The 22,400-nt window shown below is 33.3% G+C and overlaps 2 protein-coding genes across 2 annotated transcripts; one reads left to right on the forward strand and one right to left on the reverse strand.

The window, feature by feature from the left end:
* Positions 1 to 2,411: 2,411 nt before the first annotated feature.
* Positions 2,412 to 4,781, forward strand: LOC122275254 (GDSL esterase/lipase At5g45910-like). The gene is made up of 5 exons (XM_043084235.1): positions 2,412 to 2,803; positions 2,991 to 3,212; positions 3,317 to 3,465; positions 3,598 to 3,874; positions 4,398 to 4,781. Exons 1-5 carry the CDS (start codon positions 2,563 to 2,565, stop codon positions 4,610 to 4,612), a joined length of 1,104 nt encoding a protein of 367 aa, XP_042940169.1. The 5' UTR covers positions 2,412 to 2,562; the 3' UTR covers positions 4,613 to 4,781.
* Positions 4,782 to 12,381: 7,600 nt separating this feature from the next.
* Positions 12,382 to 14,194, reverse strand: LOC122276020 (adenylate-forming reductase 03009-like). Its single transcript, XM_043085432.1, has one exon. It carries the CDS (start codon positions 14,020 to 14,022, stop codon positions 12,382 to 12,384), a length of 1,641 nt encoding a protein of 546 aa, XP_042941366.1. The 5' UTR covers positions 14,023 to 14,194.
* Between the last annotated feature and the right edge of the window lie 8,206 nt (positions 14,195 to 22,400).

Here is a 22,400-nt window from a genome sequence, read left to right on the forward strand (position 1 = left end):
TGTGTATAAAGCTTGTAAGCTTTGTTAAAGTGTGGAGTAGATGCATAAATGGTATGGGAAGATTTCATGTTGTTGGTTGTGTTGATATGTTTCGTTAGGTTGTGTTATGCTTTTGGATGTAAGAAATAAATTGAACCTGGGTTGGTGTTAGATTAGTGTTGGATTGGATTTGATTGTGTATGGAGGAAGGGTTGTATTGGTATGCTTGGTTGGGTAATGTGATTGTGTATGCTTGTGTTACCTGTTTGTTACTTCTAATGCATGATGCAATGCAAGATCTGAAGACTTATCTCAAAATTTGAGTGTTGTAATTTTGTTATGGAGTAATACTTGGGTCCTGTCTGTGTCTTAGGGTGCTGTCACTTAATTCTTCTAAATTTTTTTTGGGCTTTGTACAAATCTTTTACTCTCAAATATGCTGCTGAAGCTGCTTGCATTATGCTTTCTGTATACCAAGTAGTTGAACATGAGAATGTGCCATTTCATTTTGATTATATTCTTTTTGGTCGAATCTTTTGTCAGTGAAACTCAAGAAGTCTGGTTTTTTTTTTTTTTGGAACTATGGTGCCATTTCCTTTCTTGAAGATGATGACAAGAGATGTCATTTGGAATTCAGGTATACATTCGAGATCAAAAGAGCAGTTAGATGAGTTTTGCCAAAACAACTGTATTTTTATTCTTTTATATTTCTTTCCCCTCTTGTTTGTTTATTTGTGATATTTAGTAATTTAGTTGAATGTTGATTAGTAGGTGTGAAACAATATCATTTTTAATTTTTTTTTTTTTTTTGCTTTTACAATTTGTTTTTCTGAATTCTTTTACCATATGCCACGGCAAATACTTTTTATTTTTTGGGCCAAAAAACGTTTTTTTCCACCAAATGCTCTAGTAGGCAATACTAATACCTACCAACATATTTTGTCATAAAATATAGTATTTAATTCTCACCAACCAACCTCATTTGAATAACCTTTTACTATGAAATTCGTTGGCTTTCTTTGCTACCTATTTGGTGAAAAAAATATCACAATTTCTCAAGAGTTCGTGAATTGGTGGGAGAAAATATTTAATGTTACCAACTTTAAGTCACTAGTCTCTCATGGATAAATTTAATGTAAACAAATCTTTTCACACCAAGACCATAGCTTTTCCAACCACATGCCCTTGTGGGAAGAGCCAACAAATGTTGTAGTGTTAAAGCACTCCACCAGTCCCAATCCAATAAATTGCTAATAAAAGCTTGTTATGTGTATAACCTAATTAATTCAGAGAATATAGTTTTTATTTATATTTTTTTAATTTGCAGACCCGTATGGTTGTAGATGTTGACATTAATTGATGCAATACATGGCATATCTCAATTATTTATAACATTTTAATGTTGGAGTACTCGTATGTACGTTAGGTATAAGTACTATATACTAGTCATAGACTTTATAGTTATTTCATGAAAAATAAAATATATTAATTTGCCATGTTTGGAAATGTACAGAATATATTATTATATATTGTAATATATATAAAGTGAATTCATGTGCTATGCAACGAGCAGCTCCAGAAAGAAAACTAAAATATCATTTCATTACTATTCATAAAATTATAGAATATTTCAAATGTTTAAACAAGTTAAGGCTCAGTTTGGATTATGAAAGACTCAATTTATCCAATCTTATCATTACAACTTTCATAAATTTTCACATAAAATATAATAAACAATTCAACTTTTTTAAATCTTAAAATAATAATAATATTAAAAAATAATATTTTAACAATATTTTATTTAATTTTTAATTTTCATTTCAACCCACTATCCAAACTTATAATAATTATTTGCTGCATGTCCAATATCGCATGGCCAGTTTACAGGTGGAACAATATGTCAAAGCATGCTGCGGAGATGGAGGGCCATTCAATTAATTAATTACAACACATAACGAAGTAATTTTATGCATCACTTATCACTATGAGTCACTAGGGACACACACATATTTATTGGGAAAAATATAAAAAAAAATTTTCCATGTTCTTTATAATCTTGAATTAATCAGTTTATAATTAATTAAGTGATAGTTATATATTTTGAATTCTAGACATTTATCTTTGATTTAAGAGCTTCATTTGTTAATCATCATCCCTCCAGACTACATATTATATTTATTTTAATTTATTTTATTTTTTATTCTTGATCTTAAACTGATTGATTTTTTCTATTTATTATCTATATATCAAATATTTAATAAAAAAAAAGAAATTAAATATCATATATATGAAAATGATAAGCATATTTTTTCTTGATCTAATCAATTAATGACATCACATGACAGTTGAGACGAGAGAGAGCTCAAACTTCATGATCTTCATATATAATGCGACACGTATATAGCATTGAAGAGAACCGCAAAATCTGGTTCAAGGTGCGTCTTACATTTAATACTCAACCATTTCGAGGCATGGGGCGGGAGAGGTTGCTAGCCCTCGATAAAACTTGACAGAAAGACGACAATCTACGGACAGCTGCAACATTTGATCTTGAACTTTCCGGCTACCACATCTGCTTTCAAAATGAAAACTTTTTTTCTCATCCTATCCGTGTTATACATCTCATTTGGGGAAGTCTTATCCACTCCTCCTCAGCGATATGAGTCAATTTTCAACTTCGGTGACTCCCTCAGTGACACCGGAAATTTTATTCTTTCAGGCGCCTTGGCATTTCCAGTTATAGGGAAGCTCCCTTACGGCGAGACCTTCTTTCAACACGCAACAGGGCGGTGCTCCGATGGACGCCTAATCGTTGACTTCATTGGTATTCACTCATGATCTCCTCTTCTTCACCATGCATATTTCATATTTAGTACTTATTCAAATATTCTTACCTTTTCAATTGAAAAAGAGACAAGGAATTGGCCTCGTTAATTAATCAAGTTAAAATGTTAGAGAAATGCATTAAAAAAGGTTACATTGTTAATTCTGATACGAAATAAAAATTGCAGCCGAGGCATTTGGGTTGCCATATCTTCCTCCCTACCTATCAATTACCAATGGTCAATATCCCCGACATGGAGTAAATTTTGCTGTTTCCGGATCCACCGCACTTGACCCAGAATTTTTCAATTCACAAAGAATTGGACAACTCCTATGGACAAATGACTCTTTGAGCGTTCAGCTTGGTTGGTTTAAGAAGCTCAAGTCCTCCGTGTGTACAAGCAAACAAGGTGGCAAATACATGATCTAAAACCTACGTAATTGTCACTAATGATCTTTCTTTCTTTTTTCTCGTTAATCTTATCAAGTAACATCTTTATAAATACTGCAACAGATTGCGATAACTACTTCAAGAAATCGCTCTTCCTCGTGGGAGAAATTGGTGGAAATGATTATAACTACGCTTTCTTTGCCCGGGGAAGCATTAAACAACTTCGAGCTGCCGTTCCTGTTGTTGTTGAAGCAATTACTCGAACCACCAGCGTAAGTTCATTCATAATTGAGTTTTACATGAATTTCATTTGTGGGTCAGACTCAATTGTCAGTCAGAATCAATTGTCAGGATGTAAAATAACCTATTAACATCGGAATCTTCGTCGATGGGTTGCACTACAGGCATTGATAGAGGAAGGGGCGGTGGCGCTGGTGGTGCCGGGGAATTTACCGATTGGGTGCTCAGCAGTTTATCTAACCTTGTTTCCAAGCCCTCGCAAAGAAGACTATGACAAGAGAAATGGGTGCTTGAAGGCATTCAATGCTTTCGCTATGTATCATAATAATCAACTAAAACGTTCCCTGGAGACGCTGAGACAAAAGTACCCGCAGGCAAAGATAATTTATGCAGATTATTACGGTGCTGCAATGCAATTCTTTCATGCACCACGGCATTACGGTGACTTCTACATCCTTTTTGTGCCATTCTCTCTTCGATCTACTGTATATTTTAAGAGCAAGCTAATCTATTATATATTACTCTTATTTTTTTTCCTCAAAAAATTATCTTCAGTTTTTTAGTAAAATAAGTATTTTTTTTTTAAATTTAGAAATACATAGATATATCTATGAACCTCATGGTATTATTAAATACTTTATACGAATAATATTGTTGACTCCAACATTAACTACGTACAATAGATCCACATCATGCACACTATGTCGATCTATTATCTATATTCCACCAAATTATAAAAAGAAATTAAATAAGAAAATTGTAAAAAAATCTTGATCTATTATTCTCTTAAGAAAAAATTTATCCACGAAAGAATTTAACAAAAATATACTCACAAACTTAGAACACTTTCGTTAGATTATATATGGGGGAGTCAACGTAGTCCCATGCTCTTCATTATTTACTAGTCTAGCTAATTACGTACGTACAAGAATTGTTAATATATAATGTACGTATCATGGTGCAGGTTTTTTCAGTGGAACTTTAAAAGCATGCTGCGGAGGGGGTGGACCATACAATTTTAATAACTCGGCAAGGTGTGGCCATACTGGATCCAAAGCCTGTGCAGATCCATCTACTCATGTAAACTGGGATGGAATTCACTTAACCGAGGCTGCTTACAACCATATATCCAAGGCTTTGATCACTGGCCCTTTTTCTACGCCTCCCCTCACCTCCTGATCTCCTCCACTCTTAGACATGAATACTGTACAATTTATGTTTTTTCAACTTCAAGGTGAAACTAATCGATCGAGTGGCTTATGTATTTTCAGAACTTATATGCATTAATTCTAGTATATAGGACTGTAATCGAACCAAGCCAAGCTGGTATTTGGCTTGTTGAGCCCAACTCGACTCAAAATACTCGAGCTCGAGCTCGAGATTTTTTTTATTCTTTGTTCGATCTCAACTCGATAAGCTAAACTCTCAACTCGAGCTTGAGTTCAAATTCGTCCCACAATCGAGTTCGAGTCGAGCCAAACTCGAGCTCGAGTTTGAATTATTTTTTTATTATTCTTTGAATAAGATTTAATAATTAATAAATTAAATAAATAAAAAAAATTAATATTAAATTTATATAATTAACAAGTAGAACCTCTATTGAATTATAAAATTTTAAAAAATTTATAAATAATTAATATTTAACTATGGATATTTATCCAAATAACAATATATATATTATATGCCTACATATATTATTAATACATACACTTAATATGATAGTATATATCTATTTTATATATAGTTCTCACTTACTAGTATATAAAATTATTAAATTTTATGACTAATTATTATACAAATTATAAAATATACATATGAAATATATTCACTATATAGACATAAGTAATTAGATTATATATTATATATTTAATTATATAAAAGTGGTATGTTTATATTATTAGCTAATAAATATATATGAGTTTTAATCGAGTCGAGCTAACGAGTCCACTCAAATATAAACGAGTAAGTCTAAACAAATCTTAATAGAGTTGAGTTAAATATCATTGAGTATGTATCATTTACAAATCAAACAGGTATCTACTTTCATGAACAAATTTTTTTTTTCACAAATTGAGTTCAATTAAAATTTAATCAAGTGAATATCGAATGGATTATCGAACAAACTAATTCATTTACCATCCTTCCCATACATACTTTTGGCTGCGTGTACCCCTATATATATTTGCAGTGGATCGATTTGAACAGTTACCTCCGTCGAAATTAATTGCATGGTTGGACATTAATGCAACTTGTCCCACCAAGCAATATTTAGCATGCGACCTCGCTCTCTCTCTCTCTCTCTCTCTCTCTCTCATAAGCATGTGACCCTTCTTGTTGTGCATTAATACTCAACTTGAAAATTGGCATGCGAGACAGACAGGGTGAGTCTATTGCTAAATAATTTTATTCATGCAGTCTTTATTTTTTTTACCAATTTAGTTTTGAGAAAACAATTTTAAACTATTAAATTTTTTAGTAGTAAATTATCATTTATATATATATATATATATGAAGTGACTGGCCATGCTGTAGTCTCATGTATTTTTTTTTTCGGGATTAAATACACTTTATCCCCCTCTAACTATCACTCAATTCACAATGTATTCTCAAAACTATTGATTGCATCAAAGTATCTCTTCTTACTTTCAAAAATTCTCAATTCCCCCATCCCGTCTACAATAAACATTAAATCAAACGGAAATGTCAGTCTCACCTCTAGGCCGCGTCCTCACTGTTGTATGATTTATGTTCGATTTAATGTTTATTGTAGATGAAAGGGAGGAATTGGAATGTTTTGAAAGTAAAAAAGGACATTTTAATGCAATTAATAATTTTGAGGGTATATTATAAATTGAGTAATAGTTAGAAGGAGTAAAGTTTATTTAATCCTTTTTTCTCTGCTCAAAAGGAAACAAAATGGAGTACAAGATAGCGCTTCCGGTTGTAATATTAGGAAATAAAGGTGACCGATTAAAATTTAAAAAGATCAAAATTTCTACCAACAGTCCGATGTGACAACACAAGAGAAAAATAATATAATTTTTTTTTATTGAATAGAATAATTCAAAAAAAATAAAAAATAAAAGTTACTGAGTTGAATAACTCTAAAAAGAGTAAAAAATAAATCAGCTTAATTTAGATCCTTGTGGCAGGTGAATTAATTAGAAGGATGTTATTTGCCAAAACTTGGCCTATTAAATGGAAAAATTTAATTGTAAGGATAATTATATATTAATATGTATATCAATTTAATATGATTTGTTAAAAAGTAAATTTTATTAAAAATAATATTAATTTAAATTTTAAATATGAATGAATTAATATTGATACTCAGATTAATACATAACTTTATTTATATGTAACAAAACTCTAAATGACTTTGGTCGCATATAACGAAGTAGTACTGCCCGGGGTACCGTTGGATTGAAACTTAAAATTTTTGGAACCAAGAGCATTATCCATATGTAGGCCGTTCCCTACTAGTTTATCATTGACATGCACGTTGCGTCAACCTTCATAATGTATATCCACGATATTCACCAAATTTAGAAGGCATTTTTCATTTTATGGAGAATTAATTATTTCTTGAAACTTGCTCACTGAATCGCAGGCAATTCGGAAAACTCCCGTATGGAGGGAGTACTGTGCCCGCTGGGTGGGCGGGCTCTACACCCTAGGTTGATCTCGCTTGATGCATATTTGATTAAGCATGAACTTCGAGAGGCAGTTGAGCAAAGTGAGAATGCTGGCTTCTAAATTGACGCGAAACTTGCAAATATTCGATAAGATCAGAGTCACAGGCAATCCAGGTCCATTTCACAGACCGGGGTTCCTTACATGTAAATCTATTGTCCGGTATTGCAGACAAATCTAATATGGGTGGAGGCCAGTACCATATCTATACCTACACTCCTTCCCGAACTTTCCGCAATCTAAATATTCTAGACAGGAGATTGCAGGGATCTCCATTGCATTGTCAACTGGTTTAGTTCTGCCGGCAATCTATGTTCCCTCGCCGTATGAAACTGCTAATGTTTATCGCTGCGTTATGCTGCAAGCCTTCGTATTGCAGACATCACGTGTCTATTTTTCAACTCCGATGGCATTATATATCCAGATGGGACGTGTGGTATAAAAAATCACTTAATTAAGTTTGTTCAAAAGACGGCAATGAAAGAAGTAATTTAGCCATAAGAAGTGCTATGTACAGCCACCGCGTACAGTCGGCGTGGAGTCGGCTGACGTGGTAATTAAAAATTAAAAAAAAAAAAAAAAAGGTTGGTATAGAGCCGAAACAGGATTACCATTTTCGTAATGAAATGTGTTTTCCCACTTCTTGCGTTGCACAGGTGTGGTCTTCAGCTCCATTTCTCAAGGTCGTCTTCAAGCTCCTCTTCTGAAGATCCTCTTCCAAGCTCGTCTTCATCAGAGCAACAGCGTCCAGGTGCAAAAGTATTAGAAACCAACAACTCGGTTATTTTCATACATGCTTCTGGAGAAGTTTCAGACTGTGGAGTTGGTGAGTTGGGTTATGCGGCTTCGTGGTCTTCAAATTTTGAAGTGATCTGTGTGGATATTTGCGTGGGTCTTCTCCCTCGTGTGGCTCATCGTCGTCGTGTGGGTTATCTTCCTCTTGTGGGTCATCTTCAAGAGGCCGTAGCCACTACCATCGAGCTAGTCGTCACTGAACTGTTTTTACAGTTCAGTAACTATACAATGGCAAAGAACGTATTTTGAGTTGCTCATGTTTATTGATTTCTTGGTTGTGGTTTTGTTAGGAACAATATTGACCAAATCTGTTGGTTTGGAACAAAATTACTTTCAGGTAGATTTAATTGCTCAGAAATATAAAGATTTTGTGCTTCTGATAAACGGAAACTCATTATTAGTTATAGTGATGGTATTAGGCTGAAAGTGACCAACAATTGAGGATGTTTATGAAGATTTTAACTTTACCAGAACTTTGTGGCTCTGATGATTTTAATAAAATGTGCCCCAGCAGATTTTATTGAAGTAACACCACGAAAGAAGATTCAATTAAAAGAAATCAATGGTCCAAATAATTTCTTTGAGAGATGTTTCCGTGTGCATGGATATTTGAAGTGGGCTTCCACTATGGAATTTTCAGAGCACTAATTCCTTTGCTGTAAGCCTACTAGGCTAAATTTATAGAAGTCTAAAGAGTACTACTAATCAAGTAGTGCCAAGTTCTACTCCAGAGCTCTTTGTAGCTAACAAAATAGTTTTACCAGGTAAAATGACTTGATTGGACAGTTAATTGCGTTCAATTCTATCCATTTCAATCATAATCAATAGCTTGTGATGTCACAATGGTATCAGATAAAAAACAGAATATTATATAGAGAAGGATATGATATTATAAGCAACATGTAAACCCTTCCCGGCCAAAAGTTTTGAAGACCTAGAATTAGAGTCCTAATTTCCTTTTATAACTTGGATTTGTTTGGCAATATATCGATGCTGCATTCATTTCACAATTTATAAGCATGTTTGAGGTAAAAGATCAAATAATAGATGATGTTTATAACATTTGTTAAACGTGTAGACAATCCCATGGACATTTGCATGTGCATGAATCCATGGTCATTGATATTATTTCCAAAGATTTACCTTGAATATTGAACAATTACTATAGGGCATTGGAAACGGGAAAGAACACTCATCTCCGCTACCAGCATCTACCTCAAATCTCCCAACCTCAGTATGTTATTGTAAAATTTATTAAACTTATTGAAATGGGTCTACTCAATGTTTATTATCCTAATTATCATTATTATACAAATTTAGGACATCCCTCAAACTGGTACAATGAACTTGCCAAATTACATGCATGGTTATTATGGACCACAGTGTTCATGGACACCAACCTTTTTGCCATATGCAGATGGCAGCCAATAAACAAGCAACATTGAGCAGGTGGTTAACTTAATTCTTGTCTTTTAATGTATAAGTTTGGTTTTTGTGGAGTTTAATTGCTCTAATTTTTTTATGTAGAATGCTGGTTACCCATTTCAATATGGGATGAGACCGCCGACTCCCATCGACTCTACAAGCTCTGCAACGAGTGCAAGAGTTGGTAAAGAAACTACACAAAATCGTAAGGAAACTGAAACACCAAGTCCTTCCTCTAGAATTGATGAAGGAAGTAAAGAGGATATACCAAATTGCCAGGAAACCAACGATGGCACGATTGGGTCACCACAGTCAGTGCAACCGGATGGTGGTGATATAATAGAGGAGCCAAAGTCGGGGATGGAATTCAAATCATTTGAAGATTTACAAATAACTAATCAATCAGGATGAAGTCTACATAAAGACACTCTAAACAGAACAATCGGGTTGATTACAAACAGACAATATCATGCACATAATAACTGATTCATAACATTAAAACACATTGATAGCTAAATACTTCCTAAACAGAACAAGTAAAATCATAATACAGAGGTCACATTTAGTGGAAATCACATTGTTGGCTCACATTTAATTAGGATGAAGTCTACATAAAGACACTTTAAACAGAACAATCGGGTTGATTACAAACAGACAATAATATCATGCACATAATAACTTATTCATAACATTAAAACACATTGATAGCTAAATACTTCCTAAACAAAACAAATAAACACAATATCATGCACATAATAACTGATTCATAACATTTAAAATGATTGATAGCTAAATACTTCCTAAATAGAACAATCCAACCATTCTGGAAATTGATCTAGGAATTAACAACTCAAGCAAAATAGGAAATAAAACTCAACTTTGGTTGGTCACTTTCAACTGCATTCATTCCCAATTCTTCGTAATTAATAACCTGTAGACGAAACAATGGAAGAATCAGATTTTTAAACAGAAATAAATAACATAAATATAATGCATAAAAATCATTTATTGAAACACATAAGCCAAGGGGAGTTACCAACCTTGAGTGGGTTCTCTCGATAATTGCCCAGTGCCTAAACCCCAACTCCAAAAATTGGGTTTCTCGGGTTAGGGTTTCAAGAGTTAGGGCTTCTAGAGTTAGGGTTTCAAGAGTTAGGGTTTCTAGAGTTAGGGTTAGGGTTAGGGTTAGAGTTCGGGAGTTAGGGTTAGGGTTTCGGCAGTTAGATTTTGGGTTAGGGTTAGGGTTAGGGTTTCGACAGTTAGGGTTAGGGTTTTAGGAGTTAGGGTTTCGGGAGTAAATGTAGATTAGGGCTTCGGAAGTTAGGGTTAGGGGTTCTACAGATTTTGAGAAAGAAACAGATCTAAAGAGATCTGACAATGGAAAACCAATCTTAATGAACCTAGACTGCAAAGAGAAACCAAGGAACAAAATCTGCAAAAAAAAAATTGTGAAATCGAAAGAGAAAACCGAGCCTTGCAAAAGACCAAACCCAGACTGCAAAGAGAAACCGAGAGGAAAAAACTGGAAAAACCTTTTCTTCTATAAAGAGATTCAAGCACCCATGGTTAAATCCAGCCTTTGACAAGATAAACAATGAAATCTATAAAGAGATTCAAGCACCCATGGTTAAATCCAGCCTTCGAAAAGATAAACAAACTATAACATCAACATACTTGCTCAAATCGATCTGCGAAAGCAAAGATCTCAGACAAATGAGAAAAAAAAAAAAACAAAGCCACACAGCACACGAGGAAGACAAGCTCATCGTTCGTCAAGTTCGCAGGGCTAGGGTTAGGGTTGATGGCGAATGGGAAATGAAAGGGACGAATGAGGGGAGAACGGGAGACGAAAGGGGCGAATGGGAAAATGGGAAATGAAAGGGACTTCTAGAGTTGGACAACAATTATGGGAGACGAAAGGGCTGAAGGAGTGGAATGGCGCAGGTTTGACAATACGCACCGTTTCATTAACTTTGGCTGCCACGTCAGACGCGACTACGCGGCGCTTACCCGCTGCGCTTGCCATAATCATTTTCCTTTAGCCATTATCTAAACTTGCAGTTTGTTGAAAGTTGTGCCTTTTATATGTATTTGAGTAATATTACTAGTCGTCATCGTCGTGTCATCTTTAAGCATACTTATTAATGTGATATGTTTTAAGAATGAATGACAGTCTTTTGCTCCGAATGGTACTTATAAGGATTAATACTTTTAGCAATGGGTTCCAATAACGTTTTAGGAAGAAACAGGGTACCAGAAAGAAAGAGAGTCCCAAGGACTGAATATTAAGCTTAGAAAAAATACTAAAGGGTACAATTAACGTAATATAATTTATCAAATAACTTGTCACTGTAAGAAATATGAGCATTTATAATAAATTATTTACGATAAAAATGATTATTTGTAATGAAAATAGACTCATTTTAATAAAAAAATAACTAACAACAAATAATAAGTTTTTTTGCAGTGTGCTGCAGGCTTAATGTCCATTTAATGATTAAGTCAAGGAGTTGGTTTCTTCTATAAATGAAAAATAAATGGAAAAAGTTGGTATCTCACTAAAATAAATTTATAAATTGATTTGATTTAATGTCATATATTAAATTATAAATTTATTTTTATTAATATTGAAATAAATCAAATATATTATATAAAATTATATTAATTTATGAATTTATTATTTATGGATCTGTTTGTGGCATTAACACTTGTATAAAAGAAACATGTAGTAGCAGAAACTTGAATCGTAGAAAAACACTTATGAGAATTGATAAAGCAACTGCAAAAGGGTTAACGTACGTTGCCAATGCGATTATGGAAAATATGAAGCCCGCGGGTTTATGAGAAAGGAAAAGGAATATTTTTTATTAAGTAATATTACGGACGTGGATAGGTAAACAGTGTATAGTTATTTTAAAAAGGAATGAAATTTATTATTAAAATTAATTTTTTTATATAAATTTTATATTTATTTTTTTTTTTTTTTAAATGATCATACGCTTTCGGTGCAACAATCAAATAGTAATCGTACTTATTTACGAGTCCCATATCGGACCAAAGGCAGGAATTCCTACGGTTTTGCAAGCATTCACAACGTCCCTACTCCCTTCTGGATTGCTGGTTACGATGACTGCTTCTGCTCTCCAGGTTCTAGCAGCTTCAATACTTAATTGAGACACGTTGGGACGTCCCAGCACACCGGTATCATGGACAATCACCTTCTCTTTCGGCCATCCACTAACCATCTCTTTGATTTCCTTTCCGAAGTTTTGCTCGATTCCCTTTGCTACCCAGACCAAGCACACATCAGCTGAACTTTTCTGCAACAGGAATGATAGAAAGACGCATATCCCTGAACCGGTTGCCACCAACACAACCCTCTCGTACATGTTAACGAGGTAAGGCAGGCCCGCAAAGTGCACCTGTCGAACCCACAAATGGCTTGGAGGGTTTGAGACCAAGGACTTGGTGAAATCCCCAACAGCACCTGCTAACATCATGTGCTCCTTGTCATCAGAAATGATGCCGAAAGCGTGCCATTCAGATAGAGGGGACGGACTGATCCTCCCCAATATGCCAGCTTTGACTCCGCCCTCAAACTTGATGATTGAGGCGTGGCCTGACGGTGCAGAGACATTAACGGCTACTCGTCTCACGGTTAGCCATGGCAAAATGATTAGCAGCGTGATGGCTGCTGTGAACCAGAACACTGGCTCTTTAATCAGCCTGGAGCCTATATCATTCTTGTAAGATTTGGTTTTTGGATCATAAGAAATTGTGAGTATAATAAAGGCCCAGAGGAGAGCCAGAGCAGTCCACCCAGCAAAGCGATGCGTTCTTTCGAATACATTGTGGTGGAGATGCCGGACGAGAGGGGATGCTGCCAAAGAAGACAGACAAAGAAGGCCAAGAATAGTGGAGGCCACACCTATAATCTCAGGTGACGTGTTTTCTCTGTCTTTGAGGGTGAGGACTAAGGCATATACTAGCCATGCAATCGAAGAGACACCGCAGCCACTATGTATTCCGCCAAGACTTTGAAGCAGAGATGTAGTCGCAGTCTTGAGAAACAGAGGGACCCATGGTCTCCCAAATATCTTCACCGCGAGCCAGAAAATAATACGGAGGAAGGCCTCGCTCCGGCAGAGCGTCAAAGCAAGTATGTTTGCAATGGAGAAGAGCGACGACCTGCGTCTTGCATATGGGAAATGCCCTGTGGCAGCAAGAACCAAGCCAGTCATATTCAGAACCAAGCAAACCGCAAAGAGTCGCTTGTAAACTGTGAGCAACCCCTGATCGAGCAGTATAATCGACAGCCTCGAATTATTTTGAGCAGGCTTTGATGGATATTTGCGTTTGCTAATGGCCAGAAGTGGAAGTGGGCTTTGCTTCTGTTTCTCCTTGTCAGTTCCTTCTTCCAGCACAACCTGTAAGCTGTCTGTGTCTTCTTCGTCATCTTCATTTGGGTCAAGATCACAAAAGTGGCTGCTGGTTTTACTTAAAGACCTCTGAATGAAAGAAGTCCGGAACTCTCTGGAAGAGCTCTGCCAAAATATTGCGTTGCTCGGGGTCACTTCCGCGGCTGGTATTTCGATGGCAAAGGGATCTGCACGAAGCTGCCGATTGATCTCAAACGCCACGCCTCGGCAGCTCGAAAACCTTACTGGGCTTAGCATATCTTTTTCCTACGAGAGCAAGTTATCTAGAGAAAAAATAGATCTATTGTTTGTGCTTTTGTTTTTCAGAACAAGTAATTTTTTTCATGTATGAGATCTAGAGCTGAGCACAGTGTGGGCAATGCCCATAAAACTGGTGTCAGCAATTGCCAAACTGCTCAGAACTTGTTTGCGAAGAGCCTTTAAGACAACAGGATTCAGCAGCGATTATATTTCTAGCAAAAGAGTGCATATATGCTGCATTTATAGGCCTGCGGAGCTGACCCTGTCTAAGCATCTTATCTCATGACTTTGATTTTGTAGAATGAGAAATGATATTTACAGTCATCATTGTGTAATTGGCATGGAGTTATTTTGAAAAAAATAAATTAATATGAGATTCACATAAAAAAATTAACTTTTTAATCATGGATCTTAATTTTTTTTAAAGCGATTGCGTGATATTTATAATTTTACGATTGTATATAACATTGCTATTATAAAATTAGTTTGCTTTCGTATTTTCGTCGCGTCCTGATCATTCAAAATTATTGAACAGCTTTATTTAAAAAAAAAAAAAGTATTATTCAATAACTACTCTTGCTGGCATTCTAACGATCACATCATCACAGTACCATAGCCCTACAAAATTGAGGTTAGCACAAGATTGAGCAGTAAACATGGCCCCAATCGGGGGGTACTCTTGCGTGCAGGGAGAGAAAACTAGCCACGGAGGGGAAGAAATCATTGCATGCTAACTGTATCACTAATTTCTTATTAAAATAAAATAAAATTTCTCAGACATTTTTAATATTTAATAGGAAAAAGTATTATTAGGACAGAGGTTAATATCAAATCGAGAATTTAATTTAATTAATATCCTCGATTTGGTTTTCATGATTATTAAATCTAAGTGATATGATTTAATTTCATAATAATCATGATATTTTAACTTATTTTATTTCCATAAAATTTCACTATAAATAAGAACCTATATTTTGTATTTAATCATAATTGAAAATAAAGATATCCCCAAAGTTCATCTCTCCGGCCCTCTTCTTTAGAGATCTGTTTTCATTTCGGTTTCTATTTTATTTTTAAATTTTATCATATTCGTTATCTTATAATTATCAAAATTGTCTCATTACCTAGGTAAAACAGGAAAGCTTCTGCGAGTCTTGTTTCAGCTATATAATCGGTATGATGGATCTTGGAAATGAAAATTCTGTTCTTTCGTTTGAGTTTTCTGCGTTATAATAACATGCAGTATGCTTCTCATCCTCATTAATGATGATTTCAAAATGGTATAAAAACATGGCGATTACTCTAGACTCTAGAGTAAAGGTGATAGGGAACAGTACCTGAAATCTTTCTGTATTAGGTTCTATATAAATCCTTATCTACAAAACTTTTGACATGGATGTTGGTTGATTGAATAACACAAAATTCTCTGAAGTGGAAGATTGCAATTAAATGTACGTACATATTGAGTTAAGCGCGAGCGACTTTTGTTACTTTATGACTCCCAAACCTATTCTTTCTTCCATCGATCTATTGATTATGCATCTTTAATTTGTTGTACTTATATTTAAAGATCAAGTATTCTTAAATTCTTGTTCAAAGTTGAGGACTTTAAATATAAGAAAGGTAATCACATAAAATAAGTTTTATAGAATTAAAATATTAAATATTATTTTATACGAACAATATTAAATATTATAAGACTTATTTTATTTCATATATGTTTACCATTATTTAGACACGATTGTCTAAAGAAAAGCAAAACCTAAAAGAGTTCTGCATGGCAACATGCTATTAATTGAAGATGATCTGGAAAGATAGTATCTGATGATTCTGATCTTATAATTCTAATTCCAATTATAAAAATATATATACGAAAGGAAGTCCAAAGTTAAGGGAGTCAAATCAATCCAAAGTCTAAGGCAGCAGCCTGCCAGCCAACCAGATGTGCAGATCAGGACCTCATGAGCGTACGTGAATTAACTCAGAAGGCATATTCAAAGAGTTTGGGAATGGTCAATTAACGCGGTGCTTGCGATAATAATACAGCGTGCCCTGCCGCAAAGTCTTTCCAAGGAAAGTACGATTAAATATATCTATTAAATATATTTATTTATATTTATTTATTTTTTTATTTTTGTAATGATTATGGAAATGACTATTAATGAATTTTTATTTTATTTTATTTTTTTAATGATTAAAGATATTTAAAAAATGATTATAGAAAAATTTTAAAAAATAAAAAGAATTTTATTTATACCAGTGTACATTTTAACATGTACACGTTTAGTAATCACCCTAATCGTGGAACAGTTTTTATTTCATGAAATCCATCCATCCAAATATATTTATTAAATGTGTTTATTTATATACTTTATAATAATTAAAGCAGTGATTATTAATAAAATTATATTTTTTTTAATAGTTAAAGATGTTTAAAAGAGTTTTTAGTATACTCTTTGAAGAGGCAAGAGCGCAATCTTTTTTTCAATGAAAACACTAAGGCCACAGCTGGTGGCTCCGCTGTGGCCATTGCTAACCAAATTTTTATTTTTATTTTATTTTCTTTAATAATTAAGAAAAAATTATTTAATATTATTATAAATTTTTTATATTTTTTAAAAATATTTAAAAGGATTAAAAAACGATTTAAAAAAAACCAAAAAAAAAAAATTTACCTAACGGTGGCTCCCTCGCCAGCAACGCTGCCGGTAGCATCATCCTTTTTCCAAATGCTCGGGTTGTTTATAGAAGCTATTAATTATTGACAAAAATGATTATGCTTGCTTTAAGGATCTAAAGGAAGTTTTGTCATGTAAAAGTACTCAAAAGTACTATATAATTATTTGCTGTTAATTATTTATTATAAAAGTAATTTTCTATCAAAATGTGTCAATTCTCATCATAAATAATTATTCTCATAATAAATAACTAGTTACAAATACTGGTTTTTTATAGTGTCATTCCTTAAATCCAGATATAGATCTCAAAGGAAGCCGCTGCTTCATTCCCATCTTTATCTAATTAACAATTAACGATGAATCTGCAATTTCAAGTATCAAATTATGCAAGCTCAATATTTCATGATAACCTATTATTAAATTAACCATGTTTCATGACAAAAATTCCAGCAAAGGGGTATTATTACGTGGAAATTATTAATATCACTTAAATAGACGTTAATTTTTAGTAAATTCTATCTTATGATAAGATGTAATTAGCACTACATGATTGTTGATAGTGCTTTAATTTGAATCTAGGAAAATGCTTGAGTGTCCTCCAAATATGCCTCTAGTGTTATTTTTTTTTTTAATTTTTTTTAATGTATAAAAAATTACCACTACTAATTTGCTTGCGGGTTTTTTTTTTAATATTAAAAAAATTTAAAATACACCAGGATGCACTTTTGGAAGCATATTTGAATGGTACCCTAGCATTACCCTTGAATCTATGTAATAATTATTAATTCTGCATTGAAGTGATCGTCATGTTCAAGCAAGCCATCAATATCTATTATATATTCTTCCTCCCATCCTGGCCCCCGCCTGATTTATACATGTATACAAGTTAATCATGAGGCCTCCATCAAAATTGGGTCCTAAGAATAATTAACACAAATCGATTTGTTTTTGTAGCTCCATTTTAGAAGGGGAAGGTACCTTAATTTTATCAAAGGAACAAAAAGAAAAAAAATGTCAAAAAGGAACAAAAAGAGGTTACAAAAATGTCAAAAGCAACTTCCCACATAAAAAGATAATTCTTAATAAATTAATATAGTTACAATCCGGATAAGGTGAAAAATAAAATTAATAATACAATGAAGGAGTTTCTGTACGATCCAAATTATAAAAGTGTTTAGGTAATTCATAGAATGATCATAAAAAACTTACTCTGTTGCCCATTAATTACTTCGAAGGAAGCAAGGCTATGTGCTAAGACATTGCCTTCTCTGTGTATTTAGAATATATCAAAGTGGAAAGCATGTTTATTTAACTTGCAATTTCTTAATTAATATATATATATATATAGAGAGAGATATATGTATATATACACAATCTAGCTTGCATGTTCCGAGTTGACCGTGCTCAATTAATATAAAGTATAAGAAAAACATCTCAATTATCTGCATATATATATGTATATAGTTTTGTTATTTTATTCATTTTAATGGATCTAGACGCATGGCGTTTATGGCGTGTTAATAAGGCAATTCAAATATATTGAGCTGACTCTGCCATGGTCAAATATTTCAAGCATAACATTCATAGCGCCATGAATGACAGAAGACAGAGATAATTTATTCAGTACTAATAATATGAAGAGAGCCTGTCTAAAATGACTCCAAATCTCAGAAAAGAAAGAATCAAGATGCAATTCTTTTCTTCGAAATGGCATCATGTTGATGTGATTCAAGATATAATTCTTTTCTTCGAAATGGCATGCATCATGTGATTTTCGTCTACAAACAGCTAGCATTTGTGATGAGCTTCCTCCATTTATATCTATATTCCCCGGCCCATATATATATAATACCAAATGTCCGTACAAATGATACTACTTGCATGCATATAATTTATCTTGTACGTTAATATATAATACGTAATGCCTTGTTCAAATAAATTACTGACTTGGTCTAATATATAGATTTTTAAATTACTGAGTAATTTACTGGCTTAGTCCAATAAATCAGTCTAATAGATCATACGATATTCGTTCATTGCTTTCTTGAAAGTTGAAATGCATGAGCATATTCTGAAATAATTCACCTTCATGATGCTATCATTGTGCTCAGCAAGTAAAGTATAATAATAATTGGGTCATGTCGTTGCTCACTACAATATTATGGATATTGTTGAATCATGAATGCATATTGCATAAGCCCGCCTCCTGAATTATAGGGTTTACTTGGTCCATCTTTGGAGCTTCTAGAATGAAGATCATAAACATTTCAGGGATTGACTTGAAACTGCAGCCAGAGAGGTCCTTAACTCTGAGTTAGCTTATCATCACCTTCATCACATAAATAAATAAAAAAAAATGCATTTATAGCACTGTGGCAGACAGTTTTGACTTTTGAGTAGTCGTCAGATCGATCATGCATCCATATCTATATTGGGTAAGGATAGAGATTACGATAATGGTACTGACATTATTTTTTTATTTAATAATTAATAAAATATTTTTTTAATAATATTATAAATCTTTTTTAAATATTTAAAATAATTAAAAACTACATATCAATAATTCTCGAGAATTCCTCAATAATTCTCGAGGTGGCGGCTATAGTGCCAACCGCCAATCATCTATATTAATAGAAATTACAAATTAGCTGTGAATAGTCTTTTTATTATAATAAATCGATCATAATTTTTTTTTTTTTATTTATAGAATTACAGTTAGATAAATCAATTTTGACATATCATACGTGTGAGAATCAACGAAGCATCGTAAATTTCACTCGATATGTTGAAACACAATAAATGAAAGAAAATAGTACACAGACCTCTTTAACTGTTTTTAACTAATTTATATATAATTACTTACAGTTATCAATTTTGGCAATCATCCAATTAATGTTCGAGGAGTCAACCCCGATCTCCGACTCCAATAATCGGAGGAAAATTTTTGGGATTGGGCCACCTCCAAATGCCAATGTCCAATCTAAGGCCAACAACTTAATTGGCTTTCAATTTAAAAAAAAAAATTCTATAAAAAATAATAAATAAACTTAAATACAAATGATAATGATTAAATTACATACATTATAAAACCAAAGAGTAATAATTGAATAATGGCAAACACAATAATATAATATGACAATATATATTAAAATCAAGAAAAGAACAATTAATGTCTTGATTCTTGAAGTTGAAGCCACTACCAATCGTCCTCATCAGCTTTTATCTACAAAATAATACATCTGAAAATGCTTCAAAAAAATATAATATGAATTATGAAATGGTTAACAATATTTTAGATGATTTAAATATACTAATATAGTACTTGCATAGCATAACTATAACACATGAACATGTACAACTCATCATCCATGTAACTTGTAAGACTCTCAATCATAATTTGTAAGACTCTTAAATTCGTTTTGTACTTTTACAGGTGAGATCCAATATAAATCCAACTTTTTATTCACTCATGGGATCCGGGCAGTCTGGAGAGGCCTACCACGGCTCCTCTCTTCTTGAGAATCTATACATCCCTTATCAGTATATGGACAGTTATCTCTCGAGCACTGGTTTAAGTTTAGCCTTAATAGAAAAATAAAATCGAGCACCTAAGAATGTATCTTCACAGACCAAGAACTACGAGATCGCCCCTTTCATTCTAGGGTGATGAGTAAGAATCTTTTGTCCTGCTGCAATTTCCCATAGACATGATGACACCACTCTTTATTCAATGGATGGCATAAAAATTACAATAAGTGGTTTCATAAATAGGTCTCGAACACATCAAAATGGTTTTCAAGCAACTCACAATGTCATTTTCACAAACACATTCCAAGCATTAGATAATTCCATTTCTATTATTTTTCTATTCACCGTATACCATTCCATTTTACAATTACAATTAACCATATTAACCAACCCAATATAGTTTGGTTTAGAAAAATCCCAAGCTCATACATTAATAGTCTGGCCCAACAGTTCTTAAGCCAATATTTTTTTAAAAATGACTGGTATACCTAAGTGAAATGGCGGGCTTATTCTTTTCATTTCTAAAAAGTACAGTGCCTTTCGCACACGACCCTTCTTCTTCCTCTTCTGTTTTTTTTCTTATACATTACAGCCAACCCTCCCCTCATTTCAGTAGTGCTGCCCAAGTCTCTCTCTCTCTTTCTCTAAAAATGACAACTCTCACAGTGTCGAGTAACTCTAGAAAATCCAAGCATTGCCAATTCTTTAGATTTTTTGTTTACGTTGCTACTATTTGTAATGTGTCCCATTAATTTATGGCCATCAATTTTCTCCTCAAATCAATGGCATTTACCCTATAAATACCCCAACTCCGAAGCTTTCTAATGCATCCAACTTAGCTTCAAGTTTTACCATCTCTCTTCACTCAAAAAATATTTTTCCCTTTCAAGTTTTCTCCAAACAAAACAATTATATCACTTAATAATGAGTTATAGTGGAACGCCAATACCTTTAAATTTTATGATGAACAAAAGTCTAATTAAGCATTAAGAGAGTCAATGGTTCTTACCTACAATATAATTATGCCTTAATCCATTGAGAGGCACTCGGGTACCCACCCAAATCTCCCGAATATCCAATTTTCGAATAGGACCGGATAAAAAATCCAGTCTGGATGCACAGCCTTAGCGCCACAAAGGACAAAAATACTAAACTTTATTCAATACTAATAATTATGGAACTAAAATTACAGCTCCAAATCTAAGAAAATAAAGAGCCAAGATCATGTAATTCTATTCTTCGAAATGGCATGGCATGGAGAAGTGTTTTTCCTCTACAAAAAACATCTATGATGATGCGGTTGATATAAATCATCTATATTAATATTCCGGCCAGCCCCTTAATACCTAGCAAATTATTCTTAATTTCATGCATGTTTATCTTGTAATTAATACGTAATACCTTAGTGTAATAGATATTAGATACGATCGATTAACTTATAATTTCTCGAAATCATGCATGAGCATATATATATATATATATATATAGGCTCGATGAATAAGCTCGATCGCATGATGCTCTCATGAATGCTCAGCAAGTAAAGTATATTAATAATTGGCTCATGTCGTTGCGCACTACAATAATATGAATGTTGAATATTGCATCCCGCAGCCACCTGATGATCGATCATTATATATAGGCCAGGGTTAAGTTAATTGGTTCATCGATCTTTGGAATTTCTAGAATGAAGACCATAAACATTTCAGGGAGTGACCAGAAACTGCATCAAGCTAGAGAAGTCCTTAATTAATTACTAGATGATCAGTATCACCTTCATCACATAAAATATAAAAATAAAATGCTTAATTAGTATTGTGGCGCGCGGACAGTTTTAACTGATCTTGAGGAGTCCTTGGACATGTCTGATTGATCTTGCTTTTATATATATATATATATATATATATATATATATATATATATTAATAGAAACTGCAGCTAGAGAAACCGTTTATGACTTCCGTGAGAGTTGACGTACGACGCATTCATTGTATGCATAACCATTAATTTTAATTTGTAATTATTTTTGTGTATTTTTTTTATATATTTTATTAATGTGATTAGTTATATATTAAAAAAATAATCCAATTAATTATATTAATAAAGTGCACATAAAATACATAAAACTAACTGTGTGAAGCATTATTCTATATCTAAAAATTATGAGAACTG

This window comes from Carya illinoinensis, chromosome 9 (genome assembly GCF_018687715.1).
Source record: "Carya illinoinensis cultivar Pawnee chromosome 9, C.illinoinensisPawnee_v1, whole genome shotgun sequence".
Taxonomy (NCBI): Eukaryota; Viridiplantae; Streptophyta; class Magnoliopsida; order Fagales; family Juglandaceae; genus Carya; species Carya illinoinensis.

Excerpts from the sequence above, each read along its gene's own strand:
- LOC122275254 (XM_043084235.1), top strand. The coding sequence starts at position 2,563 with ATGAAAACTTTTTTTCTCATCCTATCCGTGTTATACATCTCATTTGGG. Across the intron at positions 2,804-2,990 it reads CCTAATCGTTGACTTCATTG|CCGAGGCATTTGGGTTGCCA; the intron begins GTATTCACTCAT and ends TAAAAATTGCAG. Across the intron at positions 3,875-4,397 it reads TCATGCACCACGGCATTACG|GTTTTTTCAGTGGAACTTTA; the intron begins GTGACTTCTACA and ends ATCATGGTGCAG.
- LOC122276020 (XM_043085432.1), bottom strand. The coding sequence starts at position 14,022 with ATGCTAAGCCCAGTAAGGTTTTCGAGCTGCCGAGGCGTGGCGTTTGAG.